Genomic DNA, 25,515 nt, shown 5'->3' on the forward strand with positions numbered 1-25,515 from the left:
TTACCTATTGAAAGTATGTGACCAAATATGTAGTATTAGAAAAGGAGGAGGAAAAGGGCAAACAGAAAAGGCAAAGGTTAAAACCTGGCTATTTTTTCAATCAATTGGATGTATTTAATTAGCTTTTTTCTGAACTATCTGAAACACAATAAAAACCTATCATTTGATTCTCTGGCAAAAAAAAATGTCCCTTTTTGCCACATCTCTTAAGCTAAAAGCTCATGTGTAAAAAACTTAAGTTACACAAATGAGCTGTCATTCTGAAAATATTATGACAACTTGAAAGTGTCACTACTATCAGTTATTAGTAATATTGCTAAGAGTGCTCAAATATGGTCCTGTAGAATTAATCAGAAATAGCAGTATCTGGTAGCTTATTAAACAATGCATAGACTAACAGACAGTAGAGCAAAATTTTTTTAACTGCTCAACATGCAAATGATGTAACAAGCTAACATGGGTTCAATTTTACTGAATCCATGATTATTTCTTCAGGACAACATGCACATGTCTCATTGCCTTTCACAAATTGTCCAGACATTTAAATATCTCAGAAGCTGCATCAAAAAAATGAAAAAAAAATGGGTAATTCTTTTCTTTTTTTATCTGCAAGGAGCAAGAAAAAATGCCAACTGGTCTCACAAATAGTAATGGCATCAAAACATACTCTTGGTGATTCCTCCCATATCTAGAAACATATACCTATTATGTTAACTTTTGACATTATCAAGAAAACTTATAACTCCTCATCCTTCTTTTTGATTTATTCCACTTCATATCAAATTTTGCTTACTTTTGGAAACAACCACATACAATTTAGAAAACAAAGCACAGATTTCTGCATAATATATTAGATAGAATAAATCTTGATCTCAGCAAAGAGAACATTTTATTTTCTTATAGTTTGGTTTCCTTTATCATTAAGTAAAAACAAATCTAAATTTAAAAGCATCATAACTAGAGCTAGCCTGTGTATCTAATACCCCTACAAAAGTAAGAAAAAAAGTGAAATATCTTTAACAATCACCTCTAAAAGTAGCAGTAGCCTTTAGTACTTTACCATGACAGCCAGCATCTTCAGATAGGAGCCAGATTATTCCACAGGTTGAATAAAACAAAAAAACTAGCACAAGCTTTGTGTAAGGAACAGAAAAAAAAGGCATTCCTCCAGAATTAAAGACATACTAAGTTTATTTATAGCGTAAAAACCACTCAATATCATTAATTTGACCAATATTCTATTAATAGCTGTATGTTGTCAACTAAAGAAACAGATGGGCAATGTGGTATGGCAGCAGCAAGGGGAAGACCTGGAGCACAGCAGTTCTGGGGCAACATGTAGAACTACTTCATGTAGAACTGCTGGAGAGCACTGCTAGATAAAACTGAAGTCATCCCAAAACTTTTTTTAAAAATACGTATTTATTCATTAAAAATAATAATTTTCAAGGCATAAATATTTATTATAATTCTTTTTCAGTGAATGACAGACACTTCTTACACTTCTCTTCTTAACACAGTAGCTATATTTTACGTCACAGGATAAAAATCAAATACCAATGGCCTAAAACATCATAAAACTAAATAGGCCTCAAAAAGAAAGATTAACAGTAGAATGCAATAGCTGGCAAACTGCTGCCTCTACACTCCCTCTGGTTTGCAGGACAGCTGCTCGCGGCCCATGCAGACCTGTGACACCAGTCACCGCATGCACCAGCTGCCTCTGCTTCAAGGAGGTAAGAGCCTTCCCCCCAAGATACAGCAACACACATTTGTAGCTATTAAGTCTGCATTTCATCAAGATCAGAGAAATTCACACCACAAATTCAAAAGCTCGCAGCCTTTGCTATACTCTCCTACAACTTCGCTACCAGGGCACTATTTCCGAATCTCTGATATAAATAATTTAAACATATGTGGAAAAAAAGATAAAAAGTCATTTGTGAGAGCAGTGAGTTGTGTCTTTGAGGCACCTTTTTCCTCCTTGAAATAATCCATTACTTACTACCCTGATGACAGCTCCAAGAGGGGAAAATGGCTGTAACAAATCGTGCCTCTGTAGCCCTTAAATTTCTGGGCAGATAAGGATATTAAACACTGAACACTCCTGTCAGCTGCTCAAGCACTTCATATTTTTCCCTCCTTCCATGCTCATTTAACGCAATTAGCAGGGTCACAGGCAGAAGAGGCCCCCTGCTCACACAGTCGATACCACAGCCTGACACACGTGCCTTCCACACATGCTGATAGAGGCTAAGAACAAACCCCTCCCATTCGCTTTTCCAACTGAAGAAAATAAAACATGACATACATTTACTTTGCTTGGACACCTATCCACAACCTGCTCTTCGCAGAGCTGGCCCCATACCTGTAGGACACCAAAGAAATGGTGTGAGTACTTCCCCCATGTTTGCGATTCCCACTCCGAAGTAACCTTCCCTTTGCCTGCTCCACGTCCTTGCTCAAGGACAAGGCTCTTGCCAGTCCCTGAGGAAACAATGGCCCAGGTGGGACACAAGGAGCCACTCAGGGCTCCCACTCCTGGCCGCACATTGTCTTCACTCCCTGCCTCTTCATGGCTGTTGCTTCCCAGCTTCTCACAGGCTGCTCCGGGGGTGCCCTCCTAGCTGTGGAAACTCACCCCACAGCCTGCACATCATGAAAGCCATCCCAGTGCCAAAACCCTTATCTCAGCATCTTCCCAAGTTTTAATCATGTTCTGACTCTCTCTCATTCCTCTTGCAATTCTCCTTGCTCCCAAATACATGGCAGGTGCCTACTGCCTCAATAAAAGCTGCTTCAGTATCAAAGCATATTTAATTCACAATTTAATCATCGACACACTTTTTTGTATTTTTTTTAAAGGACATGCAAGATATCTCGAACAAAAGCTCTTACATAAATCCAGCCTAAAAGGCTTTTCATATCTGAAGAAATACAAAGGGAAATTCCAATACCAGAAATACTTCTATATAATCATGCAGCTTGTAAGTAAAAAATAAGGGGGAATAAACGGTCCAAGATGATGTACTTTAAAAAAAAATTTGAAAACAACCTATTCTAATTCACATCAATATTTTAGAGAACAGTGAAAGCTTGTGTCCAACACATTCTAGGAAGATTATGTACTCTATTCTATGCCTGTAACATACAGAAGATGTTACTAATCACTATTAAAAAAGACATTTCTATGGAAATTTAAAAACAATGAAGCTTTGATAAAAACTGCTCTTTCAAACATATACTACAAACATACCTACAGTTATTTATTCTTATAAGGTTTATTTGGTAATAAAGCAAGGTTTAGGACAGTACATTTCTTTTTTGTCTTTTACTATAAAGCTGCTAAAATTTGGGACATAACCTCCTGATAAAATTTTCCTCTTTTACTCCAGATTTTATCCACAGACCAGCACTGTCTTAAGCTGTGAAAAAGAATAGAGGTTTGGACATAATAATAAAAAAAAGAGTAAAGGGGACTATTTTGGCATTTGTCTTAGCCTAGAGGTTAAGAACCCCTGACAGACAGTGGAGACAGGCTGCAGAGGAAATATCCAAGGTTGTCCATTGACTTCAGGTACCTAAAAATCCATTAATTACAGGTAATTACATCCATACAGTTTACCTGTTGCTCACTTGCTCATGTATACTTATCTTGAATCAAGACGTGATAAAGCACCATCTGTTAGATTGGACTGCATGTTGGTATACTCTCCAACCTAAAGTGGAGGTCAAAATCTGAAGTTATAGGAAGTTAAAAGAAATATTTCTTAAATTGGAGGTTCTGCACCTGGGCTTGTACTTGCAGTAAACAAAGAGTCCCAGAGCAGATGTCATTTACTCGAGCCAAAAAAAATAAAAAAAATCACTGCAACTCAGGGAACATTGCCCTCCAGAAACTGTGGGGCAAATTCACACATCAGGTGCCCACCAACCTACCCAGAACTTTCAGGACAAAAGCACTATTTTTATGTTCTCCAGAGAAAAAGAAAGGAAAATGTGTATAAGCACACAAACTATGGATAACTTAAAAAAAAGCAAAGCTCTTTACTTCAGCTTGCACAAGCACCTCTTAATGCCATCTTCTTACAGCAGAAAAAAAACCCTAAAACCCAGCCAGGGAGTTTGGCCTAAGTTGAGAACTGCCCAGACATTTCACCACAGTCTGAATCTTCATCCTTGGTATGCTAGCATAACCATTTGACTGCCTCAAAACTAGAAGATACACAAATGCTGCAAATTCTAACGCTCGCCATGAAGGAGCGTGACGGCAAACACCAGGGTTTTGCTCCAGATACGGAGATTTCAAATTCATGTGGAGGCAGGCTGCCCAGACCCAGGGAGACAGGCTGTTCCTAAGCCTGGCCTAATGCTGCTGTCTTTGAAGTGAAAGGTTTGAAGCTTGACTATGGTAAAATGTTTTCCAGTGGACTCTCCACTGGTTTTGCTTCCTAATTTTTGCTTGTTGTTTCTGCAATAGGCACATTCCATTACAATTAATATTGAGAATTATTGTTTGCCAAGGCACACACTACCTTCAGTTTCTCCTCACCTTCAGAATTTTTATATTGCAAAAATAGACTGTATAGACCCTTCATTAGCTCTCTTTGGCCTAGGGTTTTCTGGAGGGGGAGGGAAGCAAGGGAGACATGAGACACTATATTCCAAGACAAAGTAGAAAGAAACAGTCAGTGAAACAAGATAATCAAACTGGTCCTCCAGATTTAAAAAGCAGCTCACTAACTATGCTCTGCATTAAAATTCTTGTCTAAACGAGAACCGTAAAACTACAGGGGAGCAAGGCCGTATAAGGTTTTCCATTTGCTTTATTATTCTGTATCCCTTTATGGACTACCATTGCATAAAATAAGAGCTTTAAAATACTTTTCAAACCAATCTCTTGCTGAATCACGTGGCTGTCATCAATTTCCAAGCTTTCTATTGAAAAAGAAAGAAAAATGTCACTGCTTAGAAAAGCATCAAGGTTTATATTAATGACAATGAACGGTATGACTAACAGAATTAAACTGCAGCCTTTTAAAACTCTTGATCCAACGCTCCCCGAGGTCTGATTTCCAAGACATCACTTTTTGGATTCTGTAAAGGAGTCCTTGTATTGTATTTTCATTTGCTAGAAAATTACACCTAGGATTGTTACATGCAGACCATGGTATTATCAATAAAGTAAAGCTCATCATGCACCATCTGAACAATAGGCTTTTTCACTGTAACGTTTCTTGGGAATTACAGTATTAGATTAATGAGATGTGCAAATGTTTTATCAACTCAATCTCCAGAGCAATGAGTCACTCCTAAATGCAGAACAGCAATAAAATTAAAAACAGCCTATGTGCTGCTGTATTCTACACCCCATAGGTAACAGATCATATGATTTCAATAGAGTAGAACAGATGCAAAGAGATTCCATAGAAATAAGAAAGCTGCATAGACACAGAAATCTGTAGCAATGTGTACTGAACCTGTGCTCAGTAACTGAAGAGGTGCTAATGATGCTAAACAGATGCAGAAACATCAGCTGAGAAGAGAGCCTGACCATCAGATACAGGTATGAGCAAAAGAGACTGTTCACAGCAACCAACCACAGGAAGCTAAATGAGAAAGCTGGCTCCCTGATGTTCCCCCTGTACTCAGTGGGACTACAATTACCCTCTTCTGGAGAGTAATTCAGAGCAGAAGACTAATTTAGGCAATACAAATCAACTTCTGGAAGAGCTGGTCTGTCTCCATAACCATCAAGCATGCAAAGGAATGCTGCTAGCTCGGGTGAGAGCTCAAATGGCCCTTTCTGCCTTGGCTGATGCCAACAGCACCCACTGGAGACATACAAAATGTGCTAAGTAACAGCGAGGGTTGACTTTGTACCAGGTTCTCCTTTTCTCCTAGAAAAGCAAGATAAAAGCAAGGGAAAAAAAAAGTATTCTAAAATAGAATAGTACAAATTGTACCCTATCTTCTCATGAAAAAACAGACAAGTTTGCAAAGTGGATAGTAATTAATAGATACCCTCTTAGATGGTAAGGATGTACCATATAAGGAAGAAGCAACATTTATCCAAATGCCTCAGTCACCCTCATTTATGGTGCCTAGAGACCTAACAAACAACAGACTGCTAGCAATCAGATAAATCACTTCTGTTCAGAAATCCCTACTATACTCTATACAGCAAATGGGCTATATAAAATGTTTGTAGGCACAGTGGGAAAATTTCTCTTCATTCACCCTGGTATTCTGGGTTTTTTGCTTACAAAGACTGGGAATTATGCTCTGCACCGATCAGTTAACTTCATTTCCATTTCGGTCTGTTTCCAGACCTATCTCATACTGGGCACCTGCTTACCTCACGATTTCTAATACATATTTTGTCAAAATGCTTTCAAAACAGTATTTGATCTCTCCTTTTAGTAGCTGAGGACACCCATGCCAACAAGACTGGCGTGGGAGGAATGTCTTGCAGCCCCAGGGGAAGAATGGTCCAGCCACTGCCCAGACTCAGAACCTCTGGGAACACACAGCAGGTTGGGTATCCTTGCAAACTCATTTCCTTCCAGGGAAGCTACAATGTAGGGGTGAAGAGAAAGGCAACAGTGTCCACACACACACCTCTGCTTGCTACAGGGCAGGTAAGGTGTGCTGCAAACCCAGGGACTTCTCACAGTTTGGGCAAAACCAGATGGACTAAGGTGTCCAAGTTTGATGGTTTTTGGCATGATAGGGACTTCTCTTAGACACTCTTCAGCCCTGGGATGTATACAATATACATCCAAGTTACTACTCTGTGGCTGAGAAGCAGCCTGCCAGCAATGCACAGGCCACTGGGGGCCAGAGAGGAGCCCTGCCAGGACACAGCATCCAGACCCTTCCCCTTATAGCAGGCTGAGCAGCCTGCAGCCTCAGCGCCCCGACATGCCAGTGCGAGCATGGAGTCTGGCAGCTGCCAGCATTGGTAAATTAATCTCCAGCAGTTCGCCCACTAGTCTGAGGGGTATCTCCTTGCCCCAGTGGCCAGCAAATCCTCTCACCAGCCAAGTGCCAAATGATGAAAAGCACTTTCCCAAGCTGGCAGAGATGGGTTTATAGGCATTTCAGATTTTCGTAGTGTTCCTGTTTGGGGATAACTTAGATAATAAAACCGATGATGTATTTTGAGACAGATCCTGTCTTACTGGAAACATAAGGGCTATTGCATTTCCAACTCTTGAGTGACCATTAAAATACCACTTTCGCAGAAAAATTTAATGATTTATAGACAGACTTGAAAGGAAGGTCCATTAGTACAAATAAGACCAAGTTAAAGTCTTGTTCCATAGCTGGCAGAACCACATTGTTGAGACCTTTCAAAAAGCCTTTTAAAGAGCTAGTAGAGAAAAATCCCTGAGTGACACTCTGAGTAAGCAGAGAGGTAAATGTTTGCCAGATTAACTGTAAATTGCAGCTGCTTGACTTCAAGTATGTGTTCTGAAAAACCATGAATAATACCAGTCTTATAAATACAAGGAGCTTTTCTAACATGAAAAATAAAATCTTGTGTGTGCTGCCAAGAAAGTCTGCCCAGAAACTTTCTGTTTAAGTTTTGTATAAGCTAGGAACAGGATTTCCCTCAAGTCCAATGTCTACCAAACAGTCAGGCAGTAAGAGGAAGGCATTCAATGTCTAAATTAAGAACTCTTCTTTTCTGATGTGTAAATTGATCCAGAATTTTAAGTTGACAGACCACGAATTTCCCAATGATGGAAAATTAAAATTACCTTGGAAACAGTAGAATTAATAATACTATCTGACCAAGGTCTGTCTCTTCTTGGCAACAGCCTGCAGAACAAACAGAACTGGCAAGCCTAAACAGGTTAGTGGTTTACAGCACAAAAATTGGAAAAACAGAGCACATCGATGCCACCTTTTGAACAACACGCTTCAGCCTTTAGTCAGGAGCACAGCACAAGATCCAGTTCAGAGCAGCCCCAAAGAAACCACCGCAGAGGACTGACTCCCTTCCCAGCTGGGGACGGGGGGGAGGAAGCTGTGCACTTTTGTGCTGCAGTGGTGATAAAACGACAAATGAAGTAAGTACCTGCTGAAATTACAATACCTTGGACACTACTTGTTCCCATGGATGAATATTCCCTCTTTTATTGAATGAAGCAAACACTGCGGCAGTGGGTTTCATTATCATTTCATCTATCCATTTCCCTTGGTGATTAGTAACTCTTGGCTAAAAGTAAGTCACCTACAAGTGCTTCCCCCCATCAACAATTAAACATCCATAGCTATAGTTATGAGCAGGAAATGAAGTACCAAATAAACAGATTTTTCAGTGGTTTGGGGCTCCATTAACCATTTCTGGAAGTAAGAACTAATAGGATGTTCTCCAAAGCATATACAGTTGGTGCACGCTGGAAATAAGCCCCAGATTTAGCTGACCCTGCTTTGCAAGAAAGTACAGGGTGTAGGATAATAAAAAGTGCATGACATCACGTATCAAAGGAACCAAAGGATTTTCTGAGTTATCATGTAAGGATTCAGCTCTGGACTAACGTGACGCATCTGGCTAAGGTAGAAAGCCAGTTACTGACAGAAAGAAGAGTATGAGATTAAATGCCAAATTCTTAAGCTGTATTAAACTGGATTTCACCATGTTGACTTTCAGGCATATAATGGGGACCACATTAAGTAAATTCCAAGATGCACTCCATATAGTAAAAATCTGCAGGAAGGATAAAGCATGATACTGCTGTATACTTCAGATTGCCAGAAGTTCGGTTACTACATATAAAAATAGATAAAGATATACAGATACATATAAATTATGTATAAATTATATATATTAATTTTATATATGCATCCATAACAAAAAAAATTGTACTTCAAATGTTCATGACCAAACTGGAAGTACTTAAGATTTCCAGAACTACCAACACTTGTAAGTACACAGTCCTTACAGATTCACAGGAAGTCTCCAGTTCTAGAGAGAATTTTAAGTACAAATGTAACCACAGAGTTTTATTTTGTCACAAAGTTTCAAATCTTTGGTCCCAGATGAAAGCTATTAATTTTTTAAATTATTTTGGAATGAGTAAGTGTTTACATTAAAACTCTTTCTCTTGTCATCATAAAACAATTATTTGTAACATCAGTCTGAGATATGGGTCCTTCAAAAAGCATGGAAGAAGATATGGAAACGGGCAGGGTGTATGTAAACTATCTCAGGTGATTATAATACATACTCATTGGTCTAAAAAGATCACAGTTTACATACACTTGAAGAAAGTTAACCGATTGCAAAAATAAGGGACAGGGATCCTCTGAAACAGTGATCTGAAAGCTAAATTGCAGACAACAAAGGAATTATTTCTATTTTCTAAAATCACTACTTCCTTCTAGAAAACTGCCAAGTTCCAAGAGGAGAAAAAGAAAGCAGGCTGGTAAGGATATATGAGATAACTACTGGGTAATACAGCACCATTCTTTTTAGAAATGGAGTTCAGACTTTGATGGAGTAAAGCATACCTCATCAATCGTTAGAGTGACCTGAAGGGTTTCCGAGTACTCTGCGTTCATTCACCTGCCCAGACGACACGTCCCTCACAGTGTCTGAATCTCTTGATTCACATTCATGAAGGACACAAAACTTACCACTAATCACAACCATGAGTCCACCAGTTACATACACATCAAGCAGACTTACAGAAACCTTAGATGCAAATTTAAAAAATATATTCTTTTCATCATTCAAGAGCAGTCAACAAACAAAACTATAATAAGTAACTGTAAATTAAGGAATAGCTCTCACCAGAGGCTCATAATAAATGTGACTGTGGGTTATAAACAGTTAATGAGTATTATCTGCATATAAAGGACACTGCATTTAGCAGATATGATACAGGCAATGACAGAATAGGCTTTGCTTCTCAATCCTTTGTTTCTTTTTTAAATTGTGGCTTAGATTATTCGTTTTCAGGTGTGCCACCAGAGATCCCGACTGTGAGCGGGAATAAAAGAATCCAGTCCCACTGGAAGAAAGATGAAATTTCTTGCCTCTTTTTCAAGACAGAGTAACTCACATAATCTATTCATAGGGTTTCTGCAGGATTTATGATAACGGTGTCTATTTTAAAAGCGGTTCGGGCAGACAGAAAGAGATGAAGAAAACAATTAAGAGTCTACTGGGCTGAGATGAGACTCGAGCAGGACTGGAAAAGGAAAGCCACTGCCCTGCTGGGTGAGGGGAAATAATCTTACTTTGGACTCCGCTAATTTCATCATCTTCACAGGTAACCTCCTAACAAGACCTGCCAGTTCATACAGAAGTTCAGGAATTTGTAGACCTGGACGCGAGGGGTAATGCTTTTCATTACAAGTCACAGTTTAGCGCACATGGGAATTGGATACCTCAAAGTGCAGAGCAGAACCTCCGCATCTCTCAGTGAAAATCTTGGGTGCAGGCCTGTATGAACCCCAAGCTTTGACATGGACCTGGCAATCATATGTAGAGTTTCCCCTGCACAGTTCCCATTCACCAGCACTGCTCCCTCACCTGCATCTGAGCCCAAGAGATTTAGAATTAGTCACTCCGTTTTAAGAGTAAGCGTTTTGTGGTCAACAGAAAATGTTAAATACAAAAGTTTTAATACAGCATTAATAAATCACCCAGCTAGTTTAACCAGGGATTTTAGGAAACTAATGCAAACAGAGAGAGGCATCAGAGCATCAAAAAAATAGGTATTAGCAGATTTGCCTCGGAATAGCAGAAGGAAGAACCACCTGCTCTGTTGCTGACTGGTTGGCACAACCCCTTCTCAGGCCCACTATCATAAGGACACTCCAGCAGCGTGAGTGGCTTTGACTGTCATAGCTGGCCAGGGCTGCGCTGCTAAGAGAAAGGCAAAGCATGCACTTTAACAATGAAATACAGACATAAAGGGTGGTTCAAATAAGATCCGCATACCGCTAATGTGTATAAGTGTTCTTGAAGTTCAAACTACCTACAGGAGGTAATCTCAAAATTTTCTGAAAGTCTGCTGACAGAGCATTGTAATCTTCAGGAAGTTTCTCTCTTCAAAACCTTCAGCAATATTTTACCTAACAATGCAAATTAAAGTTATCTTAAATTGCATGCAAACTTTCTAAAATAAATAAATATCACATGTAGGCTTGAACACTGTGCGAAAAATTTAAGTACTGGTCTAAGTAGCTCTTGCTTATGAGTAATTAATGAAATATGATTAAAAAAATCTTAAACCTTCCCAAGTTGTTTCCATAAAAAAAGCACAGAGCACACTGCCAATTCTTCCAGACTATCTCCAATGAATCACTGCTTCTTAGGCCTCAAACTGATGCTGTCTCTTTTCCACTTGGCTCTGTCATCTCATTTGGAGGCTTTATCTCAACACCACACTTTATCACCACACTTCTTTGTCATGTAAGGTGTTGACTCATTTCCTACATTCAGATTTCAAAGTATAGTAACAGCATAGTTGGTCAAATCTATTAATGTGCTTTTGTTTCTCTGTCAAGTCTGTAACAACATTTTAAATACTGTTCACTTTTCTCAGATAGTAACAGGAACATTAAGATTTTGCAAATTTTACCCTTTGATATCTCCAAACTGCTGACGGAGTTTGAGAAAACTATTTCTCCTAAGCATGGGAGATCTTATTTTAACATATTATTTAAGCATGTTATTTAACAATACAAGCAGCTTAGGAAGCATCTTATTTCCATTTCAGTACAAATGGCAATGATGGATAAATTGTAGCTAATGTCGAAAAGAGACGTGTAAAGCCAACCAACTTTTGATTATACTGTATTACTAACTCTGGCAATTTCCTTGGCAATTATTTCAAGGACAAGGCTAAAATAATCTTTAATCTTTTCTTATTATAAGCAAATATTTCCTTGACACATTATTGTTTTCAAAAGAATTCCTAAAAAATAAGGTCAAAGAAGGTAGAAAAAGCATGATTTATTTTTCAGAGCATTATGCATGCAATAACATGTTTTTAGAAAAGTAATAAGGGGAGATTACTGAATATATACTATAATTTTCATAGTTCATAGGAAAAATAAACCCAGCTAGCCATGCTTCACTGTTTCTACAGGAACAACGGCTCCTGTCTTCAGCTAAGTCGCTCCAAAAATGAGATATGATAAGCAGATCTTTGAGAACCCACTGATCAACCAGGGCTTAAAGCTGTATTTCTAACATAAAAGACACAGCATTTCAAGGTAATTTGGCATAAAAGCAGAAAAGTTTTCATCCTCTAACAGCCTTCCCAGACTTACGGACTGTTTTCCGGTTCAATCTGCAATACAACTGAAAACTGAAAAATACCACTGGAAACAATATGAGGAAAGATGTCAAAGGCATATATAGATGTTTCTCCCTTTTTCATTTCACCCATTCTTCCCTCCTTCAGCTCCTCACTCATTTGCAAGAACCAGTTCTCTTTCCTACCCAAGACTTGATTAACATATAACTAAACCATCTGATGACAACCATTTATCATATAGGAAACTACAGTTTTATGTGGAGTTTAGAGTTAATGCTATGCATCTCAACTGGATTACGAATTACCTCCTTTGGCAGAGATGGAAGAATTCAGTTATTCTACAGTATTAGATTTTAAGAAAGGGTAGCTTTCCAGTTTTTCATATACCTAGGTAGGACTGCTTCAGGTCCTACTATTTTTCAGACTAGTCATATTTGCGAACTAAAATATTATGTGACCATTAGTCAAAAAAAACCAAACCCACGCACTATTTGTGCTCACATAGATGCCGCTTTGCAATTCAGTAACCAGAAAAAAAGCTTTACTGTAAATTCCTTAGATCTACAATTCATTTTAGAAGTAGTGGAGCTCTAAGCTTTTCAATGCGCCTGATATTCCAGCAAAGAAAAAGTCTGAGTGAGAGCACACGAAAAAAGCAACTTTCAAATCTACAGGAATATATAGTCGGTGTTGGAAGCACTGTCTAAATACACACCCCAAGGGAAGACAGCTCTCTGCTGTGACTGCCCATAGAACTGGCAACTTCGTGACTAATTAGACAGAAATGGCACTTGTATATATTGCACCGTATCTACTGTGAGGTAGGAAACCAAACACTCCTGAGTTTGAGCAGAAATGTACTACTGGGGTATCCTGAAAGACGAAAGATTCAGTAGATCCCTCTGGCTAACACAAGGTATCTGTCTTTACTCCTGGAGCGCTGCCAAGGACCAGGAGCAGCCCAGCTCCACGCTGGAGAGAAATCGCATCAGCTTGCTGCACATAACCAAACAGCACCTACTTTTTCCTGAAAGCACTTGCATTTTGAAGCAGAAGATGACTTTGCTTTACAGAGGACCAAACTGTTCCCTTGTGTTAGGCATTCATTCCCAAGCAAAAAGATTCAGCAAAAATGCAATATTTAAAATGCCAAAGTCACTTCAGATTTACTTTTCTGTAAAACGAACTAAAGTCAATTCAGCAGCAATGTTTATGGTGCATTTACATATATTCATAAACATGAATTTTGTAAGTGACTTAAAACATCTTATTTCTAAAAATACCCCCATGTTTTAAGACCTTTTTAAAAAAAACCACAAGCCAATGGACTACTCCATTCAAAAAATAATTAAAAAACCACCCTAAAACAATTCCACTCCAACTAAATAGGCCTGTAAGAAAAAGTTGTGAAAATACTGCATTTATCTTCAAAAACTATTTTTGACAGTTTTTGCATTAGCTATATTAAATACATGCATTGGAACCCTTGTGCCATTGCAGATACTTCGTACATCTGGGCTTACCATCACCAGAAGACATCTGTGATAGCACATAATAAACCTTGCATCTCACCACAATGTTCAAAATTATTATTCTAAGACAATGCTGCACACAAGAACCAGCAACCACAGAGAATTTTCTGGGAGAAGCAGAAGACAAAATAAAACAAAACACTTGATCCTCATTCAATCCTAACTGTTTACAACTGTGTCATTTTTTTCTTGGGATTCCTGCTATACCCCACCCAAAAGAGCAGCAAATACAGGCATGGAGGTTCTCTGCAAGCTCTAAGGCTTTGAGAGGTTCAGCTCATGCAAAGCACACCCTGATTAGCACAAAACTGCATGACAGAGATCACCAGAGAGCAATCACCAGTCATGAAGATACTTGGCCAAAAAGAAGACCTAAACACACAGTTAGGTTTAAGCCCTTCTGCACATTCCCAGTGCCATGCTCTATGACGGAGGAGTCTCCAACTGCGTATTTAGCAAACCCGCAAAGATTATATGCTTTACCTCCATCAGTTTGCCTAAGTGCTGAAAACACCCTCACACCTCCACCTGCCTGAGCAACCAAGCCCTTGCCTCCTCCTCCTCCCTCGCAGCGGCAGCGCGGAGGCAGCCCTGGCACCTGCAGAAATCCCACACGGCCAAGGGATGCACGAGTCCTGTCACACCCTTTGAATGCCCCACTATGAAGGGACACATCTAACGCTGCCAAACTTGAGTGCAGGCTATGGTAGTCCCTGAGCAGCTGGAAAGCCCCATTTCTCCTCTCCCTGACAGACCCAGAGGAGAAGCACGCAGCCAGGAGGTACACACGAGACCGCAGCAATGAGAATGCCCAAGGAGATGGTCCAAGAGCTGTCACCAGCGGGGATGCCACCTCCCACCTCAAGGCTCGCATCTCCCCCGTCCTCTTGCAGGAGGCCACATACATCCTCTCAAACACCTCGCAACACCCACCCATCATCTTAAGCAAGCTCAAAAGCAGTGCTGGCAATCAGCTCAGCAGCCATCAGATATGAGCCTCATCTTCAAAATGTCCACTGCTGCTTGGAAAAGGATGCGTTGACTTCAGCCACGTGCAAAGTAACATCAAACATGTATGCCCATTCAAGGCTACAAAGAGGGCTCCTATCCTTCATTTTTTAATAAAGTTTTATATTTAGTTGTTCCCCGTGTAATTTTCTCACACCCTGCTACAAGAAGAGCAAACAGACGTGTAAGAAGAGCTTTATGATGTTTTGCCTGTTTGTTGTGGTTAGAGGGTGTGTGGTTATTTTTAAACACATGGCAGCACTGTGATTTCTATTCTTAGAAACCATTTGAGGCAAAAAAAAGGCCCATCGAAGTCCGCAAATGAACTTCCCTTCCGCTGGGTTTTTCTCAGCCATCTCCTCTCCAGTCATGCGTGCCAAAATCTCATGCTTTATAGGGGCATCTGTTCTATTCTCTCCAGGCCAAAAAAGGAGACTTTTCAAGCCCTTACTACAGCTGAGAAAATCTATAGCTCAATGAGCCTAATGAGATTTTCCCATGTTTACAGACCCTAAAGCACAGCTCCACAACTGCCACCAGAAGGGAAAGTCCCTTCCTCCTTCCTCCACCCTTTCTTCTTCCAGCCACACACCAGCAGTCCGGGCCCCCTGTCCTCCTCCCACTCCCCACCTAACTGCTTTTTACCGCGTGACTGAGGAACTGAGGTACCAACCATGAATGAAACTCTGCATCAACAGCTGAACTGACACATTCTTATGAATCCCAACCAAGTGCTTCACCCACTCTTCCGCTTTGAACTTGGTATATTTCATACGAGAAGAAAAACATTAACAAAAATATAGTTGCTTTCCCACACTAGTACTACTCCTAGGGACGTTCTCTGATTTTGTAACATAACAAATACAGCCTCACTGGATTTGACTAAAAACTGATTAACATTGCTTGTCTCATAAACAAACGGCATGTCTCAATCAGAGGCACACAAAGAACGTAAGAATATATTAATTTGCAAATGAGGGGGTTTTTTTGCAATTATTCATTTAGATTTTCTGGCTAGCCACAATCTCGTTCGCACGTAGTCTTCAAGAAGCAGGAGCAGTCCTAGCAAAGGAAGCATAAGCAGGTTTTCAGCATAAGATTGTCAGCACTGGGCATTAAGACCAAAGCTATTATCTGTGCCCACTCCACAGCAGTTCCTCTGCAGCTCAGCCTGTAAATGCGTTGCCTCACTGGCAGGCTGCGTGTAGGAGCTGAACACATAAGCTCTTCCCCTCACGAAAAGGAAAACAAGTCAAAGCTGAGCTCTGTATCGGGGTGTGGGGGGTGGCAATTAAAGAGGAGGAATACATTTCTGACACAGCTCAGTTCTCCCGTAAGCTCAAGTTTAAGAGGCATGCTTATGAGCAAAACTAAGTCAATATTTTCAAATAATTTTTTAGTGCAAATCTTAGTTCTACCATTCATAAAATTCAATAGGTAATTACACAGCTAGGCAAACGTCCTTAGAGGAAAGCAGAATAATGAATTCCCTACATAATTATTTATAGCTGGTTTCTTGAGTGAACACAGTGTAACAGGCATCAAGCCAATATTTAAAGTCAAAAAAACAGATTTGTAAAAATCTTAAATATTTCAGTAAGTCCATAGTCTACCAGTCTATTTCACAATCTAATCTGCCTTTAAAATACACAAAAATCCCAACAACTCCGTCTGCCTCTGTGATTAATCATTAGGATTTAAAATAAAATCTCAGCAAAGACAGGTCCAGAAGCACAACAACAAAATATGTAATGCTATCAGAACATGCAATTTGCTTAAAATAATGTTGCTGGGAAGTACCATAGTGTTGCCTGCAAAACATTTTGTCTGATCCGTATTTTGAAAAAACCCTTGGGAGCAAAATCATTACTATGCATCAGTCAAAATGGCAGCAAGTAGAGATCAGACCCAATTCAGTCTTTCATAGCTATCCCTAAGAACAAGCTGCTTATCACGCCAAAACTGAAAAAGGATGATGAAAACTATATAACACAATGTTCTTTAGCTCCCTGAAGACAACTGATTAAAGTCAGTTAGGAGCTGATTGGTGTGCAGTGATGCTTCTGCTCTCCAAATACACTGCTTAATTGCCAATACAACTTCACAACACAGCAGAGGGGGAAAAAAATTCTTCCCTATCCTGCTACTGAAAAGTCAAGCAGTTGCTGCTGGCAAGTGATAGGAAGGCCAAGATGTCGATTTTTTAAGCTCACCAATAATATTCTGGAGACAAAACTAAACACATTTTTTTGGTAACCAACAAATAGAACATGGTCCTAAACTCTCATAGGTTTTACAGTGTCACAAGTAAAAAGAAACAGAAATAAAAATCTGTATTAACAGATAAAATTCAGAGCACACAGGAGGTTTAACAGGATTGAAAAGAACATTTTTTAAATTTGTGTTTTATATATATGTATAAATGCTCTTGCTTTGGTTTAATGCTTCTTTCATATGCATTAGAAACAATACCAGATAGATTGTTCTGCTCTGTTGCAGCACTCTGAAAAACAGATTGAAATGGAAAAGATCATTGCACACAGGGCTGTGCAGAGTGCATTTCATTTTCTTCATACAACATCAGGAATTTTCAAGCATTTTTAATAAAATGTTTCTTTGTTCTCTCTCATTCAAATAAAACTAACTTGGCATTATTTTTACTACTGTAGCATTTGATACGCATTGCAAGAAACTTGCCAGGTACATACTGGAGCCAGAGGTGCACATGTCCTTAAGGAAACAGTAAAATGCAGACACAATAAAGCTTTGTCAATGTAAGCAGTAGATACTAACTCCCTCCCTCCTGCAGCAGCTTTAACTTGAATGGTCAGTGGCTCTGTGGATTAAAATGACTAAATCCTATATGCTTGCTCTTGCACAGTACCTTCCACAGGCATAACATTTCTTTAGGACTAGACACATTTGTCTTCTTTTATCCAGCACCAATATATATCTCTGTTAGGAAATGCCCACTTTCCATCAACACTTACGACAAGAACCTGCATGCCTCTCACAGCTCTCGCAGTTTAAGGACAGGCCAGCTAAATACGATGTAAAAGCACCTTCCAAATAGTCTTTCCTCTTTATGAAGAATGCAGGCAGACCTTAGCAATAATTGTTCGGGACAACCCCAGGATTCCTTCTTGAGTGCAGAAAGAGTAATCGTAGAGATGCATATAAAAGTTGCAGAACAAGTTAAGTAGTGAATGTGAAAGGAGACAAAAAGTGATGGGGAAAAGGGGAAGTGGGAGAAAAAAAAAGGTAACAGTAGGCATCATAAGCATGGCTAAAACAGAGAGTGAGTATCCCACATCTAGATCAAAACCACTACCAAAAAAAACCCACAAACCCCTCCTCAGGCAAAAAATTACTTCCTGGTTTTAAGATAGCACTACAATAAAATAACTAAAAAAAAAAAAGCCAGAAAATAAATATGTCACTGATTTTACTGAGTTTGGATTCATTTGTCCACTCTGCTTTTCTGCAGCTGTCACCTATCTGAGGAGAAACACTAAATTCTTGGGAGTCAGTTTTTCTCCTGCAAGTAAATGGTTATGGCAAAACAATTATGTTCATTTACACTGTGCAAAATATCCTCCAAGAAAGACAGTGACAAGCAATATGCAATACCCAGGTAGCTTCTGAGAAGGGCACGGCAGCTGAGCTGGCAGAAAGCAACTACACCCATTCAGTTTAATATCTGGGACACTGGGCACCCTGGTCATGCTGGTGGCAATTCTTAGTGCAGAAGAAAACCAAGCTTCCGGGGAGGAGAACCAGAGCAGGAAAGCCTGTTGAAGACACAGTCCAAGCTCCGAAATAAACCTCTTGGCAGCAACTGTGAAGAGACGCTTTTCTCATACATCTGCTGCAACTCGAACAGCTCTGCCTGTACGTTACTTACTAGGAATGTTTTGTGATGATTTCTTTTTTTAAATTTAGACAATGTTACATAACATATTTATCCATTAACATCCCTTCATTATCTTCAGTGACAATACCATTTCAAAACTGAGTTTTGCTTCGGCAGTCTCTCACATCTCTGGTTTTCCACAGAAGCCTATTTTACCTTTCAGTCATTTGCATTCTATCACTTGCTTAACTACTAAATTTGAAGTTATTTCAGGGAAATACATAAATCTTTTCTGTAAAATCTACACTTGAGGTAGTCACACTCTATGCTTCCTTTACAGCCCTGGGAAAGATATAGACACATTTAGAGTACAGTTCACCAACCCTGTTTTATGTTCTGTTTTGCAGATTTGATAAATCATGCCCCACAGTTTATAGAGCCAACCAGATCTACACTGACTGCAGAAATCCACCTCTAACATCTACATGTAGTTTGATGATCCACCTCCTTGTGCTACATCCTCTTGGCCTTGCTCGCCCTCATGACAGCAAGAAGAGGTATTTGAGACCAACATCAGACTCCATTTAGGTAAACAAGAAAGGCCAAGAACCATGTGCAGCCAGTGTAAAATAAACACTCATACTCTGCTAAAAATGTTCTAGGCTGAATTCAACATGCACGAGGAGCTAAGGAAAACAGCAACACAGATTTCCTTACAAAGATTCCATGGAACTGGGAGATCCTGTTGCTGCTCCCAAACACTACTTGGACTCCTTTTTCAGAGTATTTTTAAACAGGACAAAGAGTCTCAAATAAGTAATTTACTGATAAAGGGTTTTCACCTTCATATTGTTTAGTGCCACTGTAGAACTCCCTTGATCAATTAACATTTCAGGCCCATGTCCAACAGACACTGAAATGTAATAGGGGCCTGACGATCAAATGCACAGCCTATCACAAAATCTGCTGACATGATCACAGTAGGACAAAGTAGAAGAATTTTGCAAACAGAAGATGTGTACTGATACAACCAATGTAACAGCAGTGCAGCCATTAAATGTTTTGAGATGGAACAGCGTGCAAGACAAGCTGGTAGAGAAGGTCTGGTGTCTGCTTGTGGCAAAACCAAAACCTCTGCAATAAAACCTCCTGAATTCCAGAAGCCTTCCAACAAAGTCAACATTTGCAAAATCATGGCTTAAATCAGCAGGGCATGAAGAACTGTATTTCAGACTCCGCACAGGCAGAGACACTGTGATGCCCTGAGTACCCTTCATGCTCTACAAGTTGTTGTCAACCATAAGGCACATCAAAACGCACCCTCATGCCACAAAAGTACAGCTTCAGTAGCACCGTTTTGCAGCCAAAGAGCACACTGGGCTCTGGATACCCTTCCCTGCTTTTCCTGTCACTTCTCTTGGCCACATCGCGCTGCCCTCCAAGCATCACACAGGTCTGGGATCCCCACGAGGCTTCACTTGGGTCTCTCCCTTTGAAGGAGACACACACACAGGCACAGGTCATGGGAGCCTACAGCACCACTTCATCCTCTACAGGCCTTTCAGCATCAGTGCTAAGGGGACAAACACTGCCAGGGATTTCCCCTCCAACCCATGCCTTAAAATAACACTGGGATGTGGGAGGAAAGGATCTTGGTTAACACAGCCTCACGCAGCAGTATTTTAAGCAGGAAAACCCTGAGGACTGGTAGGGTTTTGATGCTTTTTCCCAAATGTTGCCACTTTAGGGACTCCCATCAGACACTGCCTCCTCCTCCAGCTTTAATCACCTGATGGCATTAGAGTAACAAAAATAATGAAAACTACTATACATGGAAATGAATGAGAAATGAAAAAGTATTTTCCTGCCAAGATCAAAACAATAGCAACTAAATATTTCTCACTGTGCCGGCAGAGACTTCTGCTATTTCTCAGGCTCCAGTATCACTCATTGATTTGACAATTTAGCGAAAAAAAACCCTCGAACATTAACATCAGCAATTCATCCAGTTTTTTAAAAGCTGAAAACAACACACCTGGCGTACAAAACTGTTAGAGGTAGTGTCAGAAGATGTACTCCCATCTGATCCTTTAAATCGGTTTTTTCTTCTTGCCCCTTTACCGTAAGACTGTAAGGAAAAAAAAAAAAAGAAAAAAAAAGATTAGAGGAATAACATTAGTTTGTGTTGCACAGAAAGCTTTTAGTACAAGCATCACCAGTGTCTCCTAGGCCAACTGGGATTCAGATGATCAGTTTCATGCCAATTAATAAGCCATATATTCAATAAGCAACTGATGGGACAATATGAGCAAGCGCTCACCAACACACCCAGGCTTGGCCAACAGAGTACGGAATGGTTTGGGTTTTTTTGGTTTTTTTTTCCACACTCAGTTTTGGAGAAGCATTTATAGACTTGTACAGCCATAGTAGTATTCATCCAAGTAAAAATTATTAAAAAGTACAGTTTGGTTTGCAGCTAGTTATAAAAAAGCTAGAAAAGGAGATAGTGGACCAGTCTCCACTGCATCACAGCTACGAGCCGTCAGCTGAGGGAACATGAAACAGCAAGGAGTGACCAACAAGTTGTTGGTTCAGATACAGCCTTACAACCAAGGAAGAAGAATTTATAATATTTATGTATTTTTTTAAAGCTCAAGTAAAAGCAGTATAACAATAAAAAAAAAAAGGATAAACATGTAACTGAAAAAGGGATAACATACAACTAAAAAGCAAGGCTTCATTTTTATCTATTAGGAAATCAAAAGGACACCAAGAGAAAGCAGTGGCTGGCTGAAGCAAAAATTACCGAACTATGGTTTAGAAACACAGCAAATGGCTCAAACCCACTGCCCCAAAGCTACTTGTTTTGTGCCACAAATATGGACCGTCAATAAATATCATAAAACAAATTTCAAAAAACATGAAAGAGTTTAAAGAACACTATTAGCAACCAGTTATTTTTGTGGTGACTGTAAACCATGCCATGACATCTTCTCAGAACCTTCCCAGGGCATCCCTCCTGGGTACAGCAAAATCTCACAGATTTGTTCTGCGCACCTAAATTGAGACAGCCCTTTCTATCTAGTCACATCGTTTAAATTCATCTAAACTTACATCAAAATTATGACTTGACTACTTCAAACATTACTTTCCTCGAGGTTGATAAATGCAATATTTTTTTGCTCACTCATCATGCTGCTGTAAATGTCATTTTACTAATCCATCCCTCTGGATCCTGTCTCCTGTCTTTAGATACCTCCCAGAGTTCCCTGCAATAAACAGGGTCTTTGTCATCACTGTCAAGGCCTGCCTTGGCCTGTGCCCAATCTTAGCTCTCATCTTGCATTCAGCAATAAACTTTCAAGTTCCACAATAACTCAGGGAGGGGAAAAAAACCAACCTCACAAAACCAAACATCAGCCTCCATCACCTACATGCTAAATTTTCAGACAGTATTTTCATATCCTCCCCCATACTATCTCGCAATCCTTCTCCCACAAATAAAAATTCCTTTACAGAAACCTCATTTTTATTGTAAAATATACAACAACAAAAAGCCCCTTGATAACAAGGTACTAGTGCGCTGGTATCTCGAGATATCACACTAATAAATTACATTATTTATCCACTATTATTTCCTAGGATTCCAAGTCCATGTATCCGCATCGAGCTGTTGGCTTTGGCCATAAGCCACTGCTGGCCCCAGGTCTAGGCACGATGAGAAATTCATGACCAGCTTGTTGGAGCACATGGCCGCGCACGTGTTACAATGCAACACTCCTGACAGCCCAGTCCTGATGCAGCAAACCCTGGATAAAACTCTGCCTGGGTGCACAACGCGTGTCCTTCCCCGGTCTTGGGCAATCTTCAGAGCACCATGCTGAGCTCTGGGCCCCAGTCCCATCGGTTCTCATAGCAGGGAGCCTCACAGGCACACTGAAAACCTCATACTGGTACATTTTTAAGATGATGACTTCAGAATCCGAGCTCTAGCTCTTAGCAGTAACACATGAAGGTATGATGAAATATTTTGCAAGCTAAGAGTAACTGAGGAGGATGACAGCCACTACTAACTTCAGGTCATTTGTCAAGTGGACGATTCCAGGTAAGCTGCCACCATGAGATGCAAGAGAATGACCTCAGGCTGTATCTGGATGATAAGTGTTGATTCTGGGCAAGTTCAGAGCAGTGCCTGAAATCTAGTATTATACCAAGCTTTTAGAAAGAATGACTCAAGTTACAATAGATCTGTCAGCCTGCTGCTGATTCTCAGCAAAAATGATTTAGTATCTGTTATGTCACTGAACTAACAATGACTTAGGAGACAAGCAATGATTTTCCCCCAAAATACAGATTTATGGGAAATATATTTTGCCAAACTCATACAATTTTTATAAAACCATAAATAAACCATGCAAGAAGTTTCTGAAAGGCACATGAATCGATAGTACACACATTGGTTAAGGCAGAACTATATAAAAATCAGCATGCTACACATTATTGGGAAGAAAATAGGGCTTTCTGATAAGTCTAGAACTGTAACCCAGTAGATCACAACATGTAAAATTAAAATGGAATGAGGAATGACTTTACATGGTTGCATTTCTGTAAGAACTCTTTTATAATAGAAAGGTCTTTATAGATCTGTAATAATAAAAAGTAGCTTGTAACTACTGCTACCAGTAGTTATCCACCAACATTCTGACTCTGTTTTCCTCAATTTTTGTGGAAAAATATGGAAAGATACTTACAAAAAATAAGGAATTCTTAACAGTCACACCACTGCACAAGAATATAAAGCATCTATATAATGCAATTTCATAAGTAATGTAATAGTGTAATCCCCAAGGAGACACTAGAAAAAATGTTCACATGTTCTCTTTCACAGTCACATTTTTTGTATTTGTACCTGGTCTCGACAATATTTATTTTGTTTACAGAATCATAGCATTCAGTTTTATAACACAAAAATTTACTACAAAGGCTAAAGAGGGACTAGACTAAAGAGTGTCTAGAGTGATGAGGATAAAACAAGCGCAGAATAAAAACACATTACAAATACAGATAAAACGCACACTTCTCTACCTGCACAACAACAACTAAAAGCATTAACTTTGGGCAACACCACACAGCAGATGCGGCTCAGACTGAAACTCACCTCGATTTTTCAGTGTTGGGGTTTTTTTGTGCACAGCAGCATGCACATTTTTGTTCTAGTCTGATATGAATGGAAACTAATCAGGAGCACAAGCTAAATACTAACTTTAGACACATAAAAAACAGTTGACATGGTGACAGGCCACGGCTACGCAGCGTAGGGAGTCGGTTTTACACCTGCTGCTGTGTACAGTCCGACTGTGAATCAGAGGAAAGGGGAGCAGTTTCAGCACATGGGAAAAGTGGGATTTGATGACTCTTCTCATTATTGTAAAGGATGCTAATCTGGGATTACATTCATCTTCCAGCCCTTCCAAGCTTATTCCCACAGTCAGAAATGCCTGAAACTTTCTTCTAAAAACGAGGTAAGTCTTCCATAAACAAACCAGATTTTAACAAATTTTTAAAAATTATTAACTGTCTCTGTCATGTGGAGAATCATGAATACTCGTTCTGTCATACGCATTGTTTTGCTTTTTTGACTGTATTTTTTCCATAAGATCTTAATGTGAGAACAAGACCTTTGTACAAAAAAAAAATAAATTTAAAAATCTACCAGTTACTTTCAATTCTGCGAAAAACCAAAAAAAGATAATTCTTTTTAACAATGAACCCAATATGTTACTGTGATTTTCATATTAAAATTAGCTGCCTTATCTGTGTTCTGTGCAGCAGTTGGCTGCAATTAAGTAGCTAAAAATAAAGAGCTGAATCATGATGTGCGGACATTGGCCAGTAAAAGCACCAACACGGGGCTGTTGTTCTTGAACTACACAGTAGCTGTACCGAACAGAACCACCATAAGGGACTAAATGTCTCTGCACCTCAGTACACGGTGCCCAGTGGTAAAATCTCAAAACCCAACACAACCGACTGCCTATGGCACACCATCATTGCCCCAGCTGATTTTAATACAGCCAACTCCAGCCCTGTGAACAAGCCTGTTTATACAAACAGTTCGCTGACAGGAACATTCTCACTGGATTTCAGCAGAACATCTTACACAAAGTTATGTGTACATGTAAGTGTTTACAAGATCAAAACTGTAGCTTGGTTTATTAGTTAGATGTGTGAAGTTATTTTTAAAAATTGGCTGAGTTGCTAGAGATGAGAAACACAACACACGCATTTACGTTCTACAGTTTCTTAAAATACCTGGCAGACAATATGAAACTTTTTTTAAAAAAAAAGACAAAACCAAACCAAACCTATCAAAGTAATCCTGTAAAAAACATTTCATCAACACATCAACAGTCTTAATAAAGCAAAGAAATACTGCTTCTCTGCTTCCCAACTCTGACGTCAAAGTACACTGTGCAACCTTTATCCAGCCCATGTAATCCAACATATGGAAAGCATATGAAGCATTACAGGCATGCTTAGCAGTTTCCTGATAATTAGGTTTCTTACACAATTACTTGTTATTGCAAAAGATGAGATCAATGTTGGTCAGTGAAACCCTTTAATTTTAATGAGGTTTTGCCTCAACACATGAAGAGCATGCATCCGTAACATTTAATCCTCTAACACACACAGCAAACAGAAGGCATGGTTTACCCCTGTAGGCAAAATACTATCACCTGGAAGAGGAAATACAAAACATTTAAAATTACCAACTAGCTACAGCTCATCTTCAGTGAGTCTTAAAATGCCCTTCACCAGTAACCACTCCAATAGTAAT

At 39.5% G+C, this 25,515-nt stretch overlaps 1 protein-coding gene across 4 annotated transcripts in view; it reads right to left on the reverse strand.

Annotated features, from left to right (window-relative positions):
- The window catches only part of CACNB2 (calcium voltage-gated channel auxiliary subunit beta 2), a 255,148-nt gene that overhangs the window by 222,970 nt on the left and 6,663 nt on the right, over positions 1-25,515 (reverse strand). For all 4 annotated transcript variants that reach the window (XM_055708405.1, XM_055708407.1, XM_055708406.1 and 1 more), the window contains exon 2: positions 20,713-20,805. In XM_055708405.1, the coding sequence (XP_055564380.1) occupies positions 20,713-20,805 (93 nt within the window). The remainder of the gene's footprint in view (positions 1-20,712; positions 20,806-25,515) is intronic.

This window comes from Falco cherrug, chromosome 4, assembly GCF_023634085.1.
Source record: "Falco cherrug isolate bFalChe1 chromosome 4, bFalChe1.pri, whole genome shotgun sequence".
Taxonomy (NCBI): domain Eukaryota; kingdom Metazoa; phylum Chordata; class Aves; order Falconiformes; family Falconidae; genus Falco; species Falco cherrug.